General features: G+C 44.5%; 1 protein-coding gene and 1 long non-coding RNA gene across 2 annotated transcripts in view; one reads left to right on the forward strand and one right to left on the reverse strand.

Moving 5' to 3' along the window:
• Window positions 1–21,532, forward strand: part of LOC123792892 (uncharacterized) — a 138,910-nt gene that overhangs the window by 108,099 nt on the left and 9,279 nt on the right. Inside the window, exons 36-42 of the mRNA XM_087865371.1 lie at window positions 7,644–7,753; window positions 14,917–15,066; window positions 15,894–15,947; window positions 16,707–16,874; window positions 18,949–19,101; window positions 19,294–19,473; window positions 20,117–20,269. Of these exons, the coding sequence (XP_087721497.1) occupies window positions 7,644–7,753; window positions 14,917–15,066; window positions 15,894–15,947; window positions 16,707–16,874; window positions 18,949–19,101; window positions 19,294–19,473; window positions 20,117–20,269 (968 nt within the window). The remainder of the gene's footprint in view (window positions 1–7,643; window positions 7,754–14,916; window positions 15,067–15,893; window positions 15,948–16,706; window positions 16,875–18,948; window positions 19,102–19,293; window positions 19,474–20,116; window positions 20,270–21,532) is intronic.
• Window positions 1,548–4,607, reverse strand: LOC123792937 (uncharacterized). Its single transcript, XR_006779812.2, has 3 exons — window positions 4,539–4,607; window positions 3,521–3,779; window positions 1,548–2,430 (listed from the first exon to the last, which is right to left on the reverse strand). It is a non-coding gene; the product is annotated as an uncharacterized LOC123792937 (long non-coding RNA).

Consider the following 21,532-nt stretch of genomic DNA (forward strand, 5'->3'; position numbering starts at 1 on the left):
CGAGTCTTGGGAGAAAATCCACAGGCACACAGCAGGTGCACCCATCTGCATGTTTCAGGCTGTGGTTTAATGAGACACCCGGATGGTGGGGGAAGGGAGAAGCAGTTTTGCTTTGCGGTTCTGCTGTGTGCTGCCTGGGGCAGGGTGCCTGTCAGTTGTGCTTGGAAAGAACCTTCAGTAAGGGGCTGGTGGGAGGCAGGCAGAGGGGAGGGGTAGAGTTATTGTTAATGGTGGTAAGGGTGATATTACCAAAACTTTGGTTAGAGTGTACTGACCAATTCTAAGCTCTTGTTGAGATTCTATACTCATAACTTTTAAAACTAATGCCAATAGTGAGGGTGTTTTGTTATTGTTGGTTTTGTTTTGGGTCTGTTAGGCTGACTCAATGTGGGTGTCCTCCTGTAGTGAGTTCCCCCAGGGTAAGTGATGGAGTCCCTGCTGTGTGCCAGGGGTACTTCTATAGACTTTTCTTCAGTGTAGTCTTCCTAAGACCTCTGTGGTTGGGGAACCTTCAAAGAAGGCAAAACCTTGGAATCGCCACCCACCTACTGTTCATCTCAGCAGCAAGAAGACGCCATAGTGGATGGGGCTTCCAACAGGGGCCGCCTCTTCATGCAGAGACCACCTTTTGTGGTCAGGTTTAGCTTGGCACTAGGAGTTTCTACAGAGGGAGTTGGGAATGGAGAGTATTGAGACCCAGGGGATATCCCAAGCTCTTGTCCTTCCCTCAGGGTCTTCTCTCTCCCTGTCGGCCAACTCTGGTGTCTACATTTATTATCAGCCAGAAACAAACCCTCCAATACTTCTCTGTCTCTTCCCTCCTTCCCACCTTGTCTCGGAGCTTAATCTTCTTGTATAACTTCTGAATGAGTTTCAAGTTTATCAGAGAGCATCTGAAAATGCAGCAGCCACACCTGGTCCGGTGCTAGGTTGTTGTAGCTGAACTGGTGCTCCCCTGAGAACTTTAAAAAGTTGCTCCAGACATCCTTGTTAAGTCTTGGGGCTTGGCTTAGCACAGAGTTGGGTTCCACTGATTCAGAAAAGCACTGCTGTTCCCCATACTTGACATTTTGGCACCGAAGTCATTCTTAATTGATTTTCTCAATTTCTCTGAGCATTTATAAGGTCAGCAATCTCCAAAGTGGAGTGCCTATGTCCCAGGGGTGTAGGAAGGAAATATTAGAGCTTCTAAATAGATTAAATCCATATGTAAGAGGTCACATGTCACACCCCACGCTGAGGTGTCCTGAAATGACCATTTCGAGACAATCCACAAGCAAGCACTAAGAAATAGTGGAGACACTTCTAATCCCAGTACATGCTTATAGTCAGCCACATTGTGAGGTTAAAAAGATAAACACATCTGATAAGAAGTCAGACAAAAAATTTTAAAAGGTCAAGAAAACTCTTAGGAATGTGGTTTGAGATCCATTCTCATTGATGATGAGCTTCACCCTAAGCATATCATGCTATACAGTATTAGCCCGTGATAGTAGTGTAGATAGAAATACGTAAATATACACATGTTAACAGTGAGTCGACAAAAATGTTTTGCTTGAGTAAAGCACAATCCAAACACTTAGGAGAGCATGGTCAAGGCCCGCATTCCCAGCAGTGTGCCCTAGAACACCAGTTTCTCAACATGTTAGTGCAGCGGTTCTCTCCAACACCCGCACTAACAGACTCACAGGCTATCTGAAGCTTTCCATTCCCTCGGTAACACAAGCTGGCAAAATACTCGCTAATTACAGTCTCTGGGTTAACTATGTTTACCTAGCATCATTGATCATTGTTTGCTCCAAACCTGTTTGTGCCAGTTTTTCTCGTCATTGTGTTTGAGTAATTTAATTAAGTATTATGTAAACCAATGAAATGGGAGTACGAAAAGAGATCTGTTCTATAAAAACAAAGTTGAAGTGGATAAACTGTGGTACATCCAGTCAATGAAATAATATTTAATGCTAAAAAGAAATGAGCTATCAAACCATGAACAGACATGGATAAAAATGTATATTACCAAAGCAAAAGAAGCCAACCTGAAAAGACTACATATTTTATGTTTCCAACTATATGACTTTCAAGAAAAGGCAGAACTATGGAGACAGTAAAAAGATCAGTGGTTGCCAAGGGTTTAGAGGGGAGAGAATGATGAACAGGCAGAATACAGAGGATTTTTAAGGCAGTGAAACTATTCTGTATGATAATATAATAGTGGAGAGATGCCAGTTATACATTCGTCAAACCCATAGTCTCATCAAGAGTAAACCTCAATGTAGGGGCGCCTGGGTAGCGCAGTCGTTAAGCGTCTGCCTTCGGCTCAGGGCGTGATCCTGGCGTTCTGGAATCGAGTCCCACATCAGGCTCTTCCGCTGGGAAGGCTTCTTCCTCTCCTACTCCCCTGCTGTGTTCCCTCTCTCGCTGGCTGTCTCTCTGTCACATAAATAAATAAAAAATCTTAAAAAAAAAAAAAAAGAGTAAACCTCAATGTAAACGATGGACTTTGGGTGATAATGACATGTCAGTGTATGCTCATCAGTTGTAACAGACGTACCACACTGGTGTAGGATGTTGGTAGTTGGGGAGGCTGTGCGTTGGGGGTTGAGGGGGCAGGGAATATGTGGGAACTCTCTGTACTATCTGCTCAATTTTTCTCTGAACTTAAAACTGCCCTAAAAAAAAAAATGATACGTTTGGATTATTTCATGGTCTTTTAGTTTTCTTTCCATAAAAAGAAAGAAACAAGCAAACCAATAAACCACACACTACAAAACCACACAATGTGTTATGGTTTCTAGAAGAAAGATAGTACAGAACTCCAATGAGTGGGTGCATACAAAGAAAAGGCCTAAGTTCTATGTTAGAAAACTGGCAAATATTTGTATATTTGGGTATTTTTAAGTTAAATAAAATGTTTACGGTACTGCAGGTCATTTTTTTTAAGTATTGTCCAGTTTAACAGACTTCTTTTGATTAACAAACCAACACTTTAGTCTGATTGCAAGGAAAGAATTTCTATTGTGTTTTGCAAGGGTTGAGGAGCAGGGGGAAGCTTTTGTTTGTTTGTTTTTTGCCAAAACAAGTTTGGGAAACTTATAAATAATATTAAAAAGGTTTCTTTGCTCCAGAACTTCTCAGAGCCTATCATAGTGTGCACTATAAAGCTCCAGAAGAGAGAGAATGAAATGTTCTTTATTTTTAAATTTTTTTAATTTAAATTTAAGTTAGTTAACATATAGTGTGTTATTATGTTCAGGGTAGAGTTTAGTGATTCATCAGTTGCATATAACACCCAGGACTCATTACATCAAATGCCCTCCTTAATGACCATCACCCAATTACCCCAACCCCCCACCCACTGAAACCTTCTTTAAATTTATTTGATTACAGAACCCTTTTCTCCCCTTGAGAATATCTATCATCAACTCAAGGGACTAGTGTTCTGGGGAGCAGTTTGAGAAACACAGGAGTACAAAATACATACATACATATCCTTGAAGCAATAAGGTTTCAACCTACCCACCTTCTGGGGGACCCCCAAGTGGTCAGGAGAATGTTGGTTGGCAGTTGGATTCCTTCAAGTTTCACTTCTGCTTGGCTCAGGACCCAGGAGCCATTTAGGCAGACGCTAGTGGTTGTGTTAGAGAAGTGAAATGCTATGAAACCAAGACGCCTTTCCTAGAGGGAGGAGGCTGACTGGAGGGTAGAGGGAGTGTTCATAGAGGGAGAGACAGGAAGTGGTTTGGCCACCAGGAAGTCAAATTTTCCTGCAGTCAGAGGACCTGGGAATAGAATGAGAGGAAAGAACAACACCCTAATTTAACCTCCAGTGTGCTGTCTCCTACCCACCTCCATTCTGCCGTCAGAAACTGCTTCATCCTAAAGAAGCCATGACCACACACACACACGGAAAATGAGACCCTTTTGGAGACCACCAACTCCACTTGGCCAGGAGTTACTTCTGTTGGATGAATTCTACTCTCCCTGGCTTCCCCTGACTCCTGCCTACAGAAGTACTTGCATGTTTGAGCTTGAACTCATGAGGAAGAAGCATGGTGGGAAAGTTTCCCAGCACTTTGGTAAAATACTTCCCCTTTGGCTCAGCCTGGAGCTAAACCCCAAAACCACCTCTGTGGGCATTTGCCAGGTGATGGTCCCCAAACCAGAAGTGTGTGGCACATGTGGTCCCTCGCCAGGCTTTTCTGTGAGCCAGAGACCAGCTAATGTGCCCTGGAAAAAGAATCCAATTTCTTGTCTGAAAAATCTCTGAAATATACATGAGCTCTGTTTTGTCAAAGCTTAAACTTATAAAAAGGCTTAAACATCCTAAGAATTGTGAACTTCTAGGCACATTAACTCTTTGGATTTTCCACTTCGACTATGCTCGGACAATGGTGTTATGTCTACTCACCTCTATTATCCTAAAGGAAAAACAAAGTCAGATTTATATGTTTATCATGGAAAATAGCCAATTGTTGAAGAATTCTGGAACCCCATTTTCAAAATCAGGACCACCCAATAAATAAGATAATTGGAAATACCATGGGCTCCTGCTCTGTCTTATCCACATTTCTGAGACGATTGTGCTGGATGCTTCCTCTTGTGTGCACCACGCCTCCCGTCAGAAAAATGAAAGTATGAGTAGGAAATCACATCTGAAATTAAAAACAGCTGGGGACGGGGAGTGGCTCTGTGTGTACTCTTGCTGCTGGCCAGCACCCCCACAACAAAAAAGGGAGTGGGGCAGGGCTTGGCTTCTACCTCTGACTCCATAGGTTTCTCTTTAATTGCAGACTCCCCTGGCACCATGCACAAGGAAGTAGGCCCTACCCAACATAATTAAACATACACATGTGCTTTTGCTCTTCCATATGGAAGTTAAGGAGTGTTGATATATTTCCACAGCTCCAGCACTGTCATATTAAGTTTGACTTTTTTAACAGCTAATACATTCACCCGGTTCAAAACTCAAAACAATAGGAAAATATATGTGTGTAGAGATCTCATTGCCACCACTGACCTCCTTTTGTCACCCCATGTAACCACTTTTATTAGTTTTTTTAATATATACTATCGGTGCTTCTTTATGCATATGTTAATTCTGTCTTTCATCCAATATCCACTTACTGGGCACCTAGTATGTGCTAGACTACTTTATTTTAGGCAATGTTTGGGGGATACATCCTTATTTTCATGGAGCAAAACTCCTTACTCTTGTGGAGTTTTTCATCTAGAAGGGGATAGGCAGATAATAAGCAATAAACATAAGAAATAAGAAAATAATGGAGTAAGAAGTATGGTGGTGTGGGGGTTTGAAGGAGGCACACTGCAATTTTAAATAGGGTAGTCAGGATAGACTTCATGGAGAAAGTGACACATTGAGCAAAGTTTGAAGGTGATGAGGGAGTTAGCTATGTGGTTATCTGGGCAGACAGATAAACAGACAAAAGAAAAGCCCATCCAGAAGAACAGCCCACACAGAGGACCTAAGCAGAGCATACTTCCATGTTTACAGAACAGAAAGACCCAAGTGTGGCTAGAAGGGAGAGAATGGGTGAGAGTAGTAGGAAATGAAACCAGAGAGGAAGAGTGCAAAAAGGATCACGCAGGGCCTACTTATAGCGTTTACTCTGAATGCAATGAGGTGCCTGTCCCATATTTTGAGTGACATGGTCTGACATGTTTTATCTTATTTTTAAAGATGTATTTATTCATTTAAGGGGGAGAAGGGCAGAGGGAAGGGAGAGAGAGAGAATCTCAAGCAGACTCCCTGCTGAACTTGGAGCCCAATTCGGGGCTTGATCTCACAACCCCGAGATTATGACCTGGGCCAACATCAAGAGTTGGATGCTTAACCCATTGAGCCACCCAGGTGCCCCTGATCTGACATATTGTAATGGAATATCTCTGGCTGCTCTGTTGAGAATGGACTGTAAAGGAAAAAGGGTGGAGGAAGGGAGAGGCTGCTTTGGAGGCTACTGCAATAATCTGAGCACAGGGAGATGGTGGTTCAAACAAGGCTGGGAACAGTGGAACTATTAAGTGGTCAGATTCAGGGCATATTATTGAAGTAACCACTAATGGATTGTGTACTGGGTGTGGGAGAAAGAGAATAGTCCATGATAACTCCATGATTTTTGACTTGAGAAATCGGGAAAATAGAATTGCCATCAGCTTAGATGGCAAGTTAGAGAGGGAAGATCAAGAATTTATTTATGCCCAAATGACATTTAAAATGCCTTTTAGACGTCCAAGAAGAGATGCCAGGTGACTATTGGATCTGAATTTGAAGGTTGTCAGCATACGGATGATATTTAGCCATGGGGCTAAATGAGATAGCCAAGGGAATGAGTGTGGATAGAAAAAAAAAGGAGGTGAACCAAGGGCTGAGTCTGGACACTCTAATGTTAAGAGCTGGGGGTGGGGAGGGGAAAAGGACAACCAGCAAAAGGGACCTAGAGGGAACAAACAGTGAGGAAGAAGAAAAGGAGGACAGAGTGGTATCACAACGTCTAGTGATGAAAGTTTCTCAAGCACGAGGAATATGACAAATTATGTGACATGCTTCTGAGAGTCGAGTAAAACATATGTTTTTAGTCATGTTGGGGTCACTGGTACTTAATACAAAATCAGTTTCAGGAAGCGGTGGAAGTGAAAGCTGGGTCAGTAGCCTTACGAAAGATTTTGAGAGAAGTCACAGACAGTAAAGATAGGTCTTTCTTTCTGAGAGTTTTGCAAAAAAAAAAAAAAGGCGGGGGGAGCAAAGAAATGAAACCATAGCTGACAGGGGAAGTGGGGTCAAGAGAAGGATTTTTATGAGGTGGGAGAAATAACGTGTGCTATTGTGAATGACCCAGGAAAGGGGGGAGAAGTGATATTGGAGAATGCTTTATTTCTGGAGTGATAATCTTAAATAGGCTTGAGGGGATAGCCCTTCCTTTATTATATTTATCATATCTTTCTTATAAAAGATAAGAATATCTTTATATTCACTATTCCTCACCTGGCATTTTCCATGTAACAAACTATGGTTCTTTCCATATCGATACATGGAGACGTTTCTCTCTTTTTTATAGCTGCATACTATTCCATTGGAAGGATGAACCCCAGTTTATGTGTTGCTTGCAAGCTACTGCTGTCCTAAACAATACTACTCTGAATAACTGTGTATATGCCTCATCTCATAAGTCAGCGTGTTGCCACTTCAATCCATAGTCTGTCAGCTCTGGACATTTCTAGTCTACGACTGTAAATATAATAGCTCTTCATTTATTTCTGTTAGTTTTGTTAGGCCAAAATAATTGTTTAGTTGTATGTAGGGACTTAATGAAAATAGATATCATGTTGGATCAACAATAACATTTAATTCAGGATTTTTAATTGTAATAACAGAATAGTGTTCACTGGGCTTCAGAAGTACTTTTCCAAATCTTTTTATTAGGAATCTTGTTAGAGATTTTCCTTATTCCTATGTTCTGGAGGATTCTGTGACCTCAACCACCCCCCCCTTCCCGCTGCCTCACCCATTAGTTTTTGTGTATTTGGAAATAACAGCTTCTTGTGCCCAGTGTTATGTCTCAGAGAGTAGCCATTAATTGTTGTTCAATGTTTCATGATACTACCATTGGTGTGTTTCTCCCCCCTAGACCTTTGGAAGCACCATGTCATGAAAGAAAACTTCTCCGTTAGCAGACCACAAATTGTTGAAAAATTTATACAGAGATTAATGGAAAATTACCAGGATGGTGGACTAGAGGTATGTATTGAAGGTTAGTCATTTTAGAGTATGTTTTTTTGTAACAGAAACCCAAACAAGGAAGACTTTCCCTTTAACACTATTCCTAATGCTTCCCTTACTCCCTTAGAATGAAGATATGAATTCTGAGGCTTAACTCAGAGTAGTAGTTACTTGCTGTCATTTTAATTTTGGAAAAAGATTGATTTCTAATAAATTATGGGAGAGAAATTAGAAATGCTTGTTGGCTAATTTCAGATTTGTCCAGTTTTTTAAAGTAACCTTGGCGTTTGTTGATGAATAAGTTGTTTTTAGCAACATTTCCTATGTTGATTTTTTATTTTTTTATTTTTAAAAAATTTTTCGAGAGAGGAAAAGAGAGCGCATGTGTGCATGCATGCCCACGTGTTCAAGTGAGGCAGGGGGAGCAGGTGGAGAGGGACAGAGAGAATCCCAAGCAGCCTCCATGCCCAGTACAGAGCCTGACTCGGGACTCTGTCTCACGACCCTGAGATCATGACCTGAGCAGAAATCAAGAGCTGGATGCTTAACTGACTACGCCTCCCAGGCACTCCCTGTGTTGGTTTTTTAATACAGAAAATTTAGAAGAGAGAAACTAAAATAGCCCATAATTCCACTACCTAGAAAACAGTTTTTAAATGTACAATTAAAAAAAAAAACTATCAGAAAGGTAACATTTCCACCTCTCCTTCACTCTACCATCCCCAGTTATCCCTCCACAAAGGAAACCAGTTTCAATGATTTTTGTGTGTGTATATATATTGGAATCCATGGTTACACTATGTAATATGTATTTAACAATAGTATGTATTTAATATGTACAATACACATACACACAGTCCTTGGAGCTTTCAACTGTTGACTTGACTATTTCTAAACATTGCTGAAAAGGCAGAATGAGAGAGTGTGTGTGGATATTTGGCCATAGCAGAGCTTTCAGGATCATTAACAGATGAAGCATAAGAACAGGTAGATATGATATAAGGTAGATATAAGAACAGGTAGATAGGATATAAGGTAGATATGAATCCAGTTGCCTTTGAAATTCAACCATTTTTTAAAAACCTGAGTTAGCAAAACATGCTTAATTTTTTAAAACAATCTCTCCCTCAAAGTTATATTTTTCTAAGCTCTTCAAATATTCCCCATAATTTTATAATAAATCCCTCAGTTTTTAACGACGAGGTAGAGAATTCACTAGCTTGGTTGGGGACACATTTTTCCTCAGAGCTTGATGATTTTACACTTTATTTCATTTAAGCTTTCAATTATACCCAAATGTGGTCCTGTGTATTCTGATGAGGGGGTGAAGTGGTTCCTTTTGGTCCCTGCAGCTCAGAGGTTCTCCACCAGAGGTACACAGGTGATGACGGTGGGACATGCTTAGAAACAGGCCTGAAGCAAAAAATTTTATGGTTCTCCTTAAAAAAAAGGAGGAAATTCTGACACGTGCTTATCATGGATGAAGCTTAAAGATCTTATGCTCAGTGAAAAAAGCCGGTCACAAAAGCATAAACGCTGCATGATTGCACTTCTGTGAAGTACCCACAGTAGTCAAATTCACAGAGACAGAAAGTAGAATGGTGGTTGTTAGGAGCTGGGGGGAGGGGGAATGGGGAGCTGGTGATTAGTGGGAACAAGAGTTTCAGTTGTGCAAGATGAAAAGAGTTCTAGAGATTGATTGTACAACAGTGTGAATGTACTTAATGCCACTGAACTTTACACTTAAAAATTGGTTAAATGGTGGTGCCTGGCTGGCTCAGTTGGTAGAGCATGTGACTCTTAATCTCGGGGTCAAGAGTTTGAGCCCTACCTTGAGTGTGGAGATTACTTAAAAAAAATGGTTTCAATGGCAAATGTTATGGGATGTATATTTTACCACAATAAAAATGAACAAAAATTTTGTGGCTCAAGATCTGCTCAACCCCTCTGTATATACTCTACTCCAACATTGCAGATGGGATTGTCTAGGAAAGAAATGCGGGTATTAGGGCAAACCCCTATCAGGTATAACTGAAACCCAAGGCACACTGAAGAGGTTGGCATCTGCCTGCCAGTGTCTTGGAATAAGAGGACAGTAGGACACTATGCCTGGTGGACGTCTAGTTTCTTCCAGATCATCTGCAATGACAGGGAACTCACTCTCTTCCAAACCCACCCGCCCTCCCCGGCCATTCCTGGCAGCTCTTGTTTCCAGCAGCTCCTACTGAGGTGGCTTTGGCCTCCCAACCACCTCCATCATGGATCCTAGTTCTGTCCCTGCGACACCACAGATCATGGTTCTGACCCCTCCCAACAAGCCTTTAGATATCTAAAGGCAGGTCAGTCAGAGAAACTTAATTAGCAATTAACTATTGCTAGCATGTGTGAAGCCTCGGTAAAATTACAATGAAGGAACTGTTCTGGTAGCACAAACCCTAACGGGTGCCCCTCTGGGTGGTGGGTTACAAATCCTTACCCCTTTCTCCAGATGGGCGCTGCCCAAGCCAGGGCGCGTGAGCTGGAAAAGGGAGCAGGCGCTGTGCTCCTCCCTCACCTGGGTGCCCCTGGGCAGAGGACCCGAGCCCAGGCTTCTCTTCTTCAGACTAAACCTTCAACCACTTTATATGAGCAGCCCTCCCATCCTGGTCGGTCCCCTCTAAATTCAAGATCATCTGTCCAGTGGAAAGCATACTTGTCTGTGTTTCTGCTTTGATTCATGCCCATGAGTGTGCTAGATATTGGCAGCTGCTTCATGGATGACTCATTAGGCTAATGGTCACCTGAAGCCCACACATTGCCTTCAGGCATTCTGCTGCTGCCATATTACTTGCTTTGTTCTTATTCAGTTTGGTCCACTCTGAACTTCTTGAAATCTTTTTAAAAATCTGGATTTTTATTAGCCAGCATACTCTCTCTCCCTCCCAGGTTCATGTCAGCCTGCCCTTGGTATCCTCATTCAAGTCATTACTAACAGTGTATGCCAGGACTGGCCCCAAGCCCTGTGCTACTCCCTCAGGGTCCCCTTCAGGCTGACCACACTCTCTGGGCACAGTCTTTCCGTGGCCAGTAGCCCATCCATTGTACTGTCACCCAGACTATGCTCTTCATTGGACATTGATGTCCATCTCTGATGATGTACATCTCCATTGATGTCCAAGGACATTATGAGGAACCTTTCTAGATATCCTGCTGAAATCCAGGTACACCTCATGTGCTATATTTCCTGAGGAAAAGGTTCATCTGACCTGATTTTTTTTGAATCCATATTGGCCTCTAGTGATCTTTGCTTCCTTCTCCAAATTCTAGAAAACCAGTCTTTCACAATCAGTTCTAACATCTTGCCCAAATTTTATACCAGCCACACTGACCTAAAGTTAGAGACTGACCTTTACTGCAAATCAGAACTATAGTAGTCTATTGTGTGGATTCCAGAACCATTTCCATTCGTATGCCAAAAGTCATTCACTCATTTAGCAAGTGTTTATAGATCTCCTATTTTTTTTTAGGCACTTTATTAGATTAAAGGCAAAAGGTACAGTTCTTGCTCTCAAAAAACTTTGGTATCAGGTGACCCAGAAGTGTCAGGAAAAGGCACTTTACATTAAATGCTTTGAGATAGGCATACACAGGAGCTATAACCTACCTAGGAGGTAGGAAAGAAATAGTCAGGGAAGACTTCCTAGAGGAGGTGTTGTCTGGGCCAAGTCTTAAAGCACAAATAGGAGCCAGATGAACAGGAGCTGGGAAAGGAAGGCAGAGAAATCTAAGAAGGGAGTATAGCAGAGTTCAGAGGAAGACATTGAAAAGGTGGGCAGGGCCAGTTGCTGAATGGCCTTGTGGGCAATCCTTAGGAGTCTGGATTTCATCCCAGAGTCAGTGGGAAGTCACTGAAGCATTTTGTCAGCAGAGGTGGGGTTTATAAACATCATCAAAACACCTTGTGTATGCCTGATATTAGACTAATTATGAGGGGCTCCAAGGTGAAACAAACCACAGAAGGGTAATTTGCTCCCAGCAAAGCCAGACTTTTGCCATAACAAGACCTAGCACCTGCCATGCTTCACCCCAGGCTGGCTCTCTAGAAGAATCTGGTGATTTTCCAGCCAGTGCCATTCATCATAGTTCAGGTTTAACTGTTGGTGAAGGAATCGGCCCACTGGAGGGCATGGTCTTCACTCTGTGGTTTTTATGGAACCCAAGGGCCTGCCCTGAAAGATAAGTTGGCAGATGAACCCACTTCATGTTGCATTTTGACACAGAGCTGACATTTAGTGACCTAGGGAGGCAAGGGTAGGTTGAAGAACAGCTTTTAAGAAACACAATAACAAAATACGATTTTTCTGGCCTCTGGAGATGCTCAAGGGAGTCCTGGCCTTTCCTACACCCTGGTGTAACAAACTCACCCAGACATGCCTCACCCTTACTGGGTAAAGTATCACACTGGCTAAGAGGGGATGGTAGAAGGCCACTGAGGCTCAAGTCTACATTTCTGTCTGTTTGGGATCCTATATCTACTATGGGGGCTATGGTGATATTAGTTTGAGAACTGTTTGCCCTGCTAAAAGACTGTTGGAGGCCTTACTGCATGCTCAGGTCCAGAGACTGCTGTCCAGGGCCGTGAAGGATGAGTCACTGTGGCTGATTTCAAGCACTGGGCCCAGCCCACCTGGACAGGGTCACCAACCACACATTGATGGGCTTGAATGTGGTCTCACAACTTCTCAATGTTTTAGGCTTTCATCATATTCAGTCTGGGAAGTGTTTCCTTTGTCATTACTAAACTCACATAGCCTGGACCTTGTCACTATTAAGAAGTCAAGGGCCAGGGGATAGAATCTTGGTGTTCCTTGCCTTGATGTCAGAAGCTAAATCTGGCTGTCCTCCTGCACATTTTCCAGAGCAGGATGGATTGCCCTCACTCCCACTCCCCTTAAGGGGCCCCTTGAGGAGTCCCCAGAGGATGAGGGAGGGAGGCTGAGTGCCCTCCCCTGACTGCTTGGCTCCTGTTCATTAAATTCCCCATGAACGGAGGGGTTCATCTACGGTTTCCATTCCGCATCTCTTCAATGTACCCTGCCAAGCTGCTTTACAAAAGCTTTACTATCTTTTCATTAGGGTATACATTTTATTTATATGTACATTTTCATACATAATTATCTTAATTGTGTATACATGTTATGATTATATTAGAAAATAAAAATACGATGTATTAGAAAATAGACTCATTAGCTTATCCTCATTGATAACTACTATTATTATTTTGGCATATTTCCTTCTAAACTTTATCATTTTTTTTATTCATTAACTTTTTAAAACCAAATTAGATTATTCTTTATGCCCTTTTATTATAGTGTACTGATTTTCACTTGAGTACATGTTATCAACATGTTTCCTTGTCAATAAACATTTATGCCCACAGCATAATTTTTGATGGCTGTCTAGTATTTTGTTGTACAGATGGGTGAGAAAGATTCAACCTGTTTCCCTTTATTTAGGCACTTTTGATCGTTTCCATTTCACTTTTTGTTGGAAAGGCTACTATAAAGAACATTTGCTTACATATACTTTTGTGCGTCACTTTTATTGTCCCCCAAAGATGAAGTTCTGGAAGAGGAATTACTGGGCCAAAGGGCATGAGCATTTTAAAATCTTTTCACAGATACAGCTAGTCTGCCCTCCAGAATGCCACCCTGATGTCCCTTGCCGTCAGAGGTGGTGAGCGAGCCACTTCCCTCACTCCATCCATACTGAGTTCTATCACTGCCATCTCTGCTAGTTTGTCTCAGTAACTCACCTTGGCAAAGCCTGGCTGGGCTTTCTCTGGAGGTCAGTGGGGGCACTGAGGTTGGACTGATAGGACAGTGTCCTGGGCCTCATGGGGACAATCAAGTCAGAGACACAGGACTCACTCCAGGCCAGAAGCTTCTGTAGCACAGTGCCAGTGAGCCTGGAGCCCTCCTGACCCTGGAAGTGTCACAGATAAAGCTCATGTAAGCATGTGGGCTGGGTCTTGGAGTGGGCCCCCTAAAATACGCAGATACACACACAGACACGCTCACTGATACACAGGGACACACACAGACACAGAGACATATACAGACATCCACAGAGAAACACAGACACACATATACAGATACACTAATGGATACAGACACAGACACACAAACATATCCACAAATGCACGCAGGTGCACTCACTGGTATGGACTCATGGAGACACACACAAGCACTCACCTGGCCTTGCAGGCCCTTAGCAGGTAGATCTGTCCAATCTTCTACATGTTGGCTCCCATTTCTCTCCAGAGCCAAAATCTAAGCTTGCCGTGGAGGGGTGCACTTTTCCTCTGTTCCTTAATGGCTACCTCTTCAAAAGGGTGCCTGATCTCTTAGAGGAAGGGAAGGGGTGGGACTGCCAAGAGAGTAGCAGTATGTCCCTTCAACCAGAGCAAGAGGGGCCCCTGCCAGATGCATACTCTTCAGAGGGCTGCTCTGGCTCTTCTCCAGCCCTGTTCTTCCTCACAGCCAAGGGGACATGCCCACTCTGATCTCTGGCCTTCCTTCTAGACCATACTTCAGGAGAGTGGTGCCCTGGAATTCTCCCTGCAAATTCTCCAGATCCTGTTCCCCAGAGGGAGAGTGGGCCTCACTGCCAGTGTGCATGCCCCGGCCTTAAGGGTGGTCCCGGGCAGCTGTGTAGGGGGGTAGATAGCCGGAATGCCTGTTTGCATGCATGTGAGCACTGTCCGCAGTGTAATGTGGGCCGAAAGGGGAGAAGAGATGGGGTCGTACTGTAAACTATAGGTTGGTGACCAGCTTTCTCCAAGTCACCACATTTTAGCATAGAACCCAGAGTAGTCCAAGAATGATAAAGTCAAACCTGCCCTTCCAAGTTATTTTGAAGATCTATTTTTCAGAGTAGGAGAATTAATAGTTTATTAGTTTGATTTATAACCCTTAAATATCTAGCATACTTAGGTATGTAGCATGTAGGAGTCCATTTGTACTCTCGTCCAGCCCTGCAAATACTAAGAGTGGACTGGAAAGAGAGCCTTGCAAGGACAGAGCCCATGGTTTCCTGTGGCAGAGCAATGGACGTGGGTCTGGGAGCCAAGGCAACGCATGCCCTGGCACGGTGAGGCCGTTCTGCTAGAGCTGCTGTGAATGATGCCCCTTCCTTTTCAGATCACGTTCAGGAAAGACCACCTTGAGGCTTGCCTCCTTTCCTTGGGTTGTGATGTGATGGCAAGAGAACGCAGCAACTTCGAGAACTACTCCATGTGTTACGAGCATGTGTTAGAGCATGCGAGGCAGAAGCTCTGCCAGAAAGAGCAAGTATGTTCCCAGGGAGACAAGAAGTGTGCGTAGGGAGGCCCAGGACTCACTCCGAAGAGGAGACTAGAACAGAGGGTGGTGGAGGTGTTCTAACGTAAGAACGGAGGGTGAATGGTATCCCCCAAAAGTCTCCGCCCATTGGTTCATTTTCTTAGGCTCTGGTATTCTCAGCTGCAAGGGTGATGGGCCAGCAACACTGGGTTGTGTGCTTTGAAGGCACCTAGTGGGGAATATAAAACCTTAGTGACAAGAAGTTGGCCCCCTCCCCCCGGGGAAGATGCATAGCTGACTTTCTCATCTCAGCAAAACAAAGCTCCTTGTGCCGTTCCTGGTCTAGCAGAGGAGCCAGGATCCTTGGGTAAACTCTGTCTTCAGGATGCACATCATGGGGCCCACTGATGAGACTTCCTTAAAATGAGGTCCCACTGGTGGGATCCAAGAGTCACTTCTCCTGTCCTAGATTGCACACTGTTTTAAAATGGATTGCATCAAGGGTTCAGTGTTATATTACTTTTTACCTAAGAAAAGTGCAAAAGTCTGAAGAAAATCAAACTTGGCTTCACCCCTAGTTCGTTTTATCCCCATAGCCAAGTCTTTGGCATCAGTGTGGATACTTGGAAGTTAATGGTATCTTCTGATCTCATGTTAGGCGTCCTAAAGTCCAGTGGGGCAACAAGTGCAGTCGGGCTCCAGATGGAGCCCGAGGATCTGAAAATGAAGCTCCATCAACACAAATAGGAGGTGTGTGGAGCACGTTGTGCTGGACTGAGCCATGGTTGGAGGAACAGATGTTTGAGTTTGGTTGTACATTGTTTTCTCCTCCTCAGGAATTAGATATTATACGAAGAGTTTCAGACCCACCTGAAGACAACGCTGGTCAGGTAGGTCCATTCTTACCAAAAAGCTTCTCTTTTCCAGCTCACAAATCCACATTGTCAGCAGTAGCCAGACAGGGGACTTCCTAGTGTCTTTTTCTTGTGCCTTCGTCAAGAGTGGCCTATAGATATATATGGTGACTAACATAATATAATAAAAAAAATCTTATAATAATAATAATAATAATAATAATAATAATAATAAAGAGTGGCCTGTAGAAGTCTCATCAATGGACATCCACCACAGAAACACCTAAGGAGAGTGCTTTCACTTTTTAAGCAATGAGGACTTTCTTATTCTTAGTTTTTTGGTGGCTTGTGTTATTTTTTATTGCTTTGATTTTTCTTTTTTTGTTGTTATTTTGGGGTTGGGGTTGGGGGCTTCATTTGTTTTCTTTTGAGGCCAGTTTAAGTGAATTCCAAAGAAAGGTATTTGGGTTGAGGAGTTAAAGAAGGCCCTTTTGGAAATGGGGGCAAAGACAGCTGAAGTATTTTATCCAATTAAAAAGTGCTTAAGTGTGTGTCTTCTGGGGTCATTCATTCAGCAACTGTTCATCGGACAACTACGATGTGTCTGGCACTGTTCTGAGACCCTTAAACCAACCGGAGATTCTTCCACCCATATCTGTCCAACAGGATGCTTGCCTCTTTCATTAGATTCAGGGTAGAAGAGAAGATCTGACACTGATATACAGAGATCTAGTCTGTGGTGGCAGTTTGGATTGCTTGGTTTATCTTCCATTAAAACAATATGTCTGCCATCAGGTGGCGGAGCTCAGTCATACTATGATCATGGAAATCACTGCTCTGAGGGCTCGACTCACAGACTTGGAAGAGGAGAATCTGAATCTCCACAAGCAGATTAGAAAAGAAGTCCAGGAAGAATATGAAGCATTAGTCCAAGCTTTGTTCATGGCGTGTTTGCACATTAAAGTAAGTGACCTGTGTCGGACGTCTGGGCAGTCCTGCGGGAGCCGAGGGTAAGTGACCTCCACGGGCCGCTGCGCACACAGCGATCGAGGATGGAGTGGGCTGTGTGGTGACACAAGCCTGCAAGGCCCGAGAATTCTCCGGTGCTCAGCATCCATGGCAGACAGGGCTCAGCAATGAGTTGTCATTGTTTTGCCACGATAGATGCTGAATTTTAGACAACTTAGATGTTTGCTGTTTTCCTCACTCGGCTGCTGGTTGCCATTGCCGCCATCTGATCACTGTTAAGAGAGGGTGGGGAGTGTCTTCTCCGAAACCCCAGCTGTTGATATCACTGTTTTGTCTATCGAGTGTGACCATCCAAACAGGAGAGTGCAGTGCCCTAAGCCAGGCCAGACCCCAGCATGGGTAGCAACAGGGGCCTCCTGAAAGCTCACTGGGCAGATTCAGAATTTGAATTAGCTTTCAGATAGGTTGAAAACTTATGCCTGCCAGCCTGTCTCTCACATCCAGTGTCCGGGAGCTGCTGGCCTATCAGGGAAGGTCGTCCATCCAGAAGAGTAGTGATGGGGTGTCCACGTGCCCACAGCACAGGGGAAGCCTGTCGCTTTCTTATGATGTCTGAGCTGCTGTAAGACAGAGGTCCTAAAATGGGCCATCACAGAGCCTGGTAGCTGCTCCACATGTGAATTTCAGTACAAACCCACCCCCTCTTCTGCTATCAGACGTTTCCCAGAACCGGCTCCCAATGAGTCCTTACTTCATTGTCTCTTCTGGGGCATTCCAGGGTGTCCCTGAGGCTGTTGCATTGAGAGAACCTTCCACCAGTGCTCTGCTTGGTGGATACCAGAGAGGATCGGAGATTACTTCTTACTTATGAAGGATCCACAAAATACAAGTGCTTACAAATATTGTAAGGTCAAAACGAAAGTGCACTGGGCCTGGTACTGCAGGAGGGGGTGAACAGACAGTGAAGTCTGGAATTTGCTAAGTCATCTTTTGGGTATGAAATTATTGAAAATTTTCCTAATTTTTTTTTAACTTATGCCAGATTCCTAGACAGAAAGTGGATTCTCTATTTCTCCCAGGCTAAACTAGTTACACAGCTCCTCCCCTACCCAACCCACAGCAGAGAATCCCTGTTCTACAACCAGGGTCCCAAGTAGGTAGTGAAGCTTTTGCTGTGTGGCCAGCAGCCAGACTTCCTGCCATGGCTGCCCAGCTGGGCAGTATCCTCCTGCTCTCCTCTCCAGGGAAGTGGTTCAGAGATGAGAGGTCACCCAACTCTCCCCCCTCACCCGAGGATGCAGGATCTGTAGTTGTACTTAGCAATGATCAAGCCATTCTACCACAAGCCATTATCCATAAGCCATTCAGAGCAGCCTGTTTCGGGGCGCCTGGGTGGCTCAGTCGTTAAGCGTCTGCCTTCGGCTCAGGGCGTGATCCCGGAGTTCTGGGATCGAGCCCCGCATCAGGCTCCTCCATTGGAAGCCTACTTCTTCCTCTCCCACTCCCCCTGCTTGTGTTCCCTCTCATGCTGGCTATCTCTATCTCTGTCAAATAAATAAATAAAATCTTAAAAAAAAAAAAAGACAGCCTGTTTCATAATGAGATTTCTGCTGGAACCTAAATAGGAAAGTAGCCTGCCTGGTTCCTTCCTCTACTTTATCTATTTTTAATGTAGTTCCTCATTAGTGGCTTATCTATAGTGTTTTATCTGGTCGGATTCTGCTGAGTCAACCTGATAACGAAAATGCCTAGGTTCAAATTCTCAAGCAACCTTTTGGGAGAGGAGGGGTGATTCAGTTTTCTACCTGGGACCTTCCGCTTTTCCATCCACTCAACTTCCCTTGGCACCTGACAACCTGGGCTCTAAGATGTGTAGGGTCCACATGATGAAGCCCTGTGGATTGTAGACAATGCTAAAGGGGCTGCTAGGGAGACTTCCAGATAATACCTGATGGAATAATTGGGTGGATGATTTTTTCACGGGAAATCATTTCTGAAAGTTGGGTTTCAGAAGGCAAAATGACTCTTCTTCCACTGCCCTTCCTGAACTTGAGTCTGCAATTTGCAGGAAAAGCTGGACGAGAATCAGATTAATTTGATCCAGAACGTGTGTGAGCTCATCGGTGAAGTAAGAACAGAAGGGATTGACAATTTGAAAGAACTAAAGAAAAAATGGGGCTCTGCCAGACCTGATGAAGGAATGAAAGAAAACTCAGCCAAAGTACGTGATTTCATTTAGCAATGGGATACCAGCATTTCATCCCAGCATCTGACCCCTAGCTCACTCTGTATGCATTCCAGTCTGGTTTCCCGAGAAAGCGTTGCATCAGGCATTTAAAAGGGGGCACTGGGGCTCACTGCACAATTGTGTCATCCTCTGGAAGTCATGGTCTGATGTGCCCTTCCCTCCCAGGGAGAAGTGTTGGGGGCAGCCTTTTCTGAAAGTGAGCCTTCTCAGCAGGAGCAGCTGCAGGCCTTGGAGCAGGACAACAGCAGCCTGGCTGCGCTGGTGTGCAAAGTGAGGAGCCTGGGCCACTGGAGGCTGGCTGTGCAGCAGGCTCGCTTCCAGGGCCAGCTGCACAGGGCAGAGAAGGTGAGCGTGAGGGGAGGGAGGCCCCGCCCCGGCCCCGCCCCAGCCGGCAGTGGCGAGGTGGGTGGCGGGCCGGCCTCCTTGGCGGCAGCTGCCGCACTGGTGTCCTGGTGGCGGGTGGCAAGACCAACCCTCTTAAAGGATCTGACGACTGGGGAGTTTTCATGGGAAGTGGCAATGTGTCAGAGCCTCCAGGGAAACAGGAAAGAGCCAGAACTAAATGGCAAAGAAGCAAACGGGAGAACAGATGAGAGAATTTAGCAGGAGAGAAGGGGAAAGATGGAGGGGGAGACTTTACCAAGGGCTTGAGGCAGCTTCATCAAAATATACTGCAGATCTTTGAGTTTCAAACCTGATTGAGGAAAATGAAGTAACAAAATAAATCGAAAATCTACCTCAAAGCAAATTGAAACCAAAGCACATAATATTAGTGGTTTGGACACTTTCACTTAGTGTTTCTGAAATCCTTTACTCTGATCTGTCACACTGTTCTTAAGTGAAGACACAGAGGAAGTGACCGGTGGGAGCTCCTTTCTACCGGAAGCTTTAAAAATGATGGATAACCAAAGTGGTCTAGAGACTTATGAAACAAAAGCTGTGGAAAGGAAACTTATTTCCTATCTCACTGTGTTTGGGACGTTCACAGGAAGCTGTGCAAAGTAAAAAAGAGTGTTTGAACCTCCAGCTAATGGCAGAACGAGAAGTGGCTTTATTTCGTCAACAGTTGCCGGCTCTACGGCAGGCCCTGGCCAGGGCTCAGGCCGACAACACGAGGATGCGCAAGCAGCGGGATCACCAGGTGTCCGTGCCCCAGAAGCCCTCTCCCTCCCTCTCTCTGAACTTGCTCTGCAAAGGCGCATGTGGCCCTGGAAGCACCACGTGCTGCCTGGAGCAGTCAGCGGGGGGCATGGCCAGAGAACCGTGGTCCAGACCTCAGCTTCCCTTCTTCCTCCTCTCTAACCCAGCAACCAAGGAGACTGGCCAAAAGGCTTTTGTTTTTATTCGTATTTGGCTAAGATGGGGAAGTACTACCCATAGAAAAGATCATTCTTCCGTGTATAGTGTGTATGTGTGTGTGCTTCTCTGAGGATCTTATTACCCAGAGGGCATCTTGGGGTGTAGGTCTCTGCCCTTGACAGGGTCCTTCCATCTCCAGGCACACTTTCCATCTTTGTGCACGTGGAGTGTGGCCCAGCCATCAGCACTGTTCCCCAAACAGTCTCGGGTCCTTTCTGGATGACCCATACCAAGTCTTCATTTCAGAAGTTACTGCTGCTCCGTAGGGGCTGGCACCGAACTAAACGTGCTTCCAAGTGTAAGCTCCTGACAGCTGGGCCAACTCTCTGAGCATGAAGGAAGCAGAGAGACCCGAGGTTTAGAGACAGAAGAGCCGAGTTTAAATAAAAGCCTGGGAAAGCTGGGCATATTTAAAACATAACATGTAATTTGTTCCTTTTAGACCCTACATCCTCCATTATTGTGCACCAGGTGAATGATGGTGTGTAATTATGTAAACTGTAACATCGCCATACAAGTAGTATTAGCATTAGTACCATAACTGAGGTTGGATCCTCTGGTGCTTATGGTGCTACTGATGAGAAAAATTTCAGAACAGGACCAGATTATTACGACTCTTTTCCTTATTTTAACCATCTGGAACCTGGCTTCCCCAGAGCTATTCTGGAAGTCAAAACAGAGGCAAGATTAGAACCTCCCTTGTTCACTCATTACGTGAGTGACGTCACCCCTTCTTCCCGGACTAACCCTTCCCTGCCGTCTTGTGATAAATGCTCAGTGACACCGTACGTGTAGTTTGTGGTGGATCCCACTATGTGGTTAATAAGCCAAGTAACATACATACTATCGTCACATTTGGGCACCGAAAGTCTGAACTGTTGGACCTAGTATTGCTGGTGGCATCACCACTTGCCTGGCATTTCTTGTTTGTTCCTTTTGTTCCCTCCCCGACTATTGCCTCGGGGCTTACGGTATATGCCAGGCCGGCCTAGATCCTGGTAGTCCTGCTGCCTGCTTGCCCAGAACAGCACAGCTGGGCTCTATG

The sequence above is a fragment of the Ursus americanus genome, chromosome 11 (assembly GCF_024610735.1).
Source record: "Ursus americanus isolate L20-20 chromosome 11, mUrsAme1.1.p, whole genome shotgun sequence".
NCBI lineage: Eukaryota > Metazoa > Chordata > Mammalia > Carnivora > Ursidae > Ursus > Ursus americanus.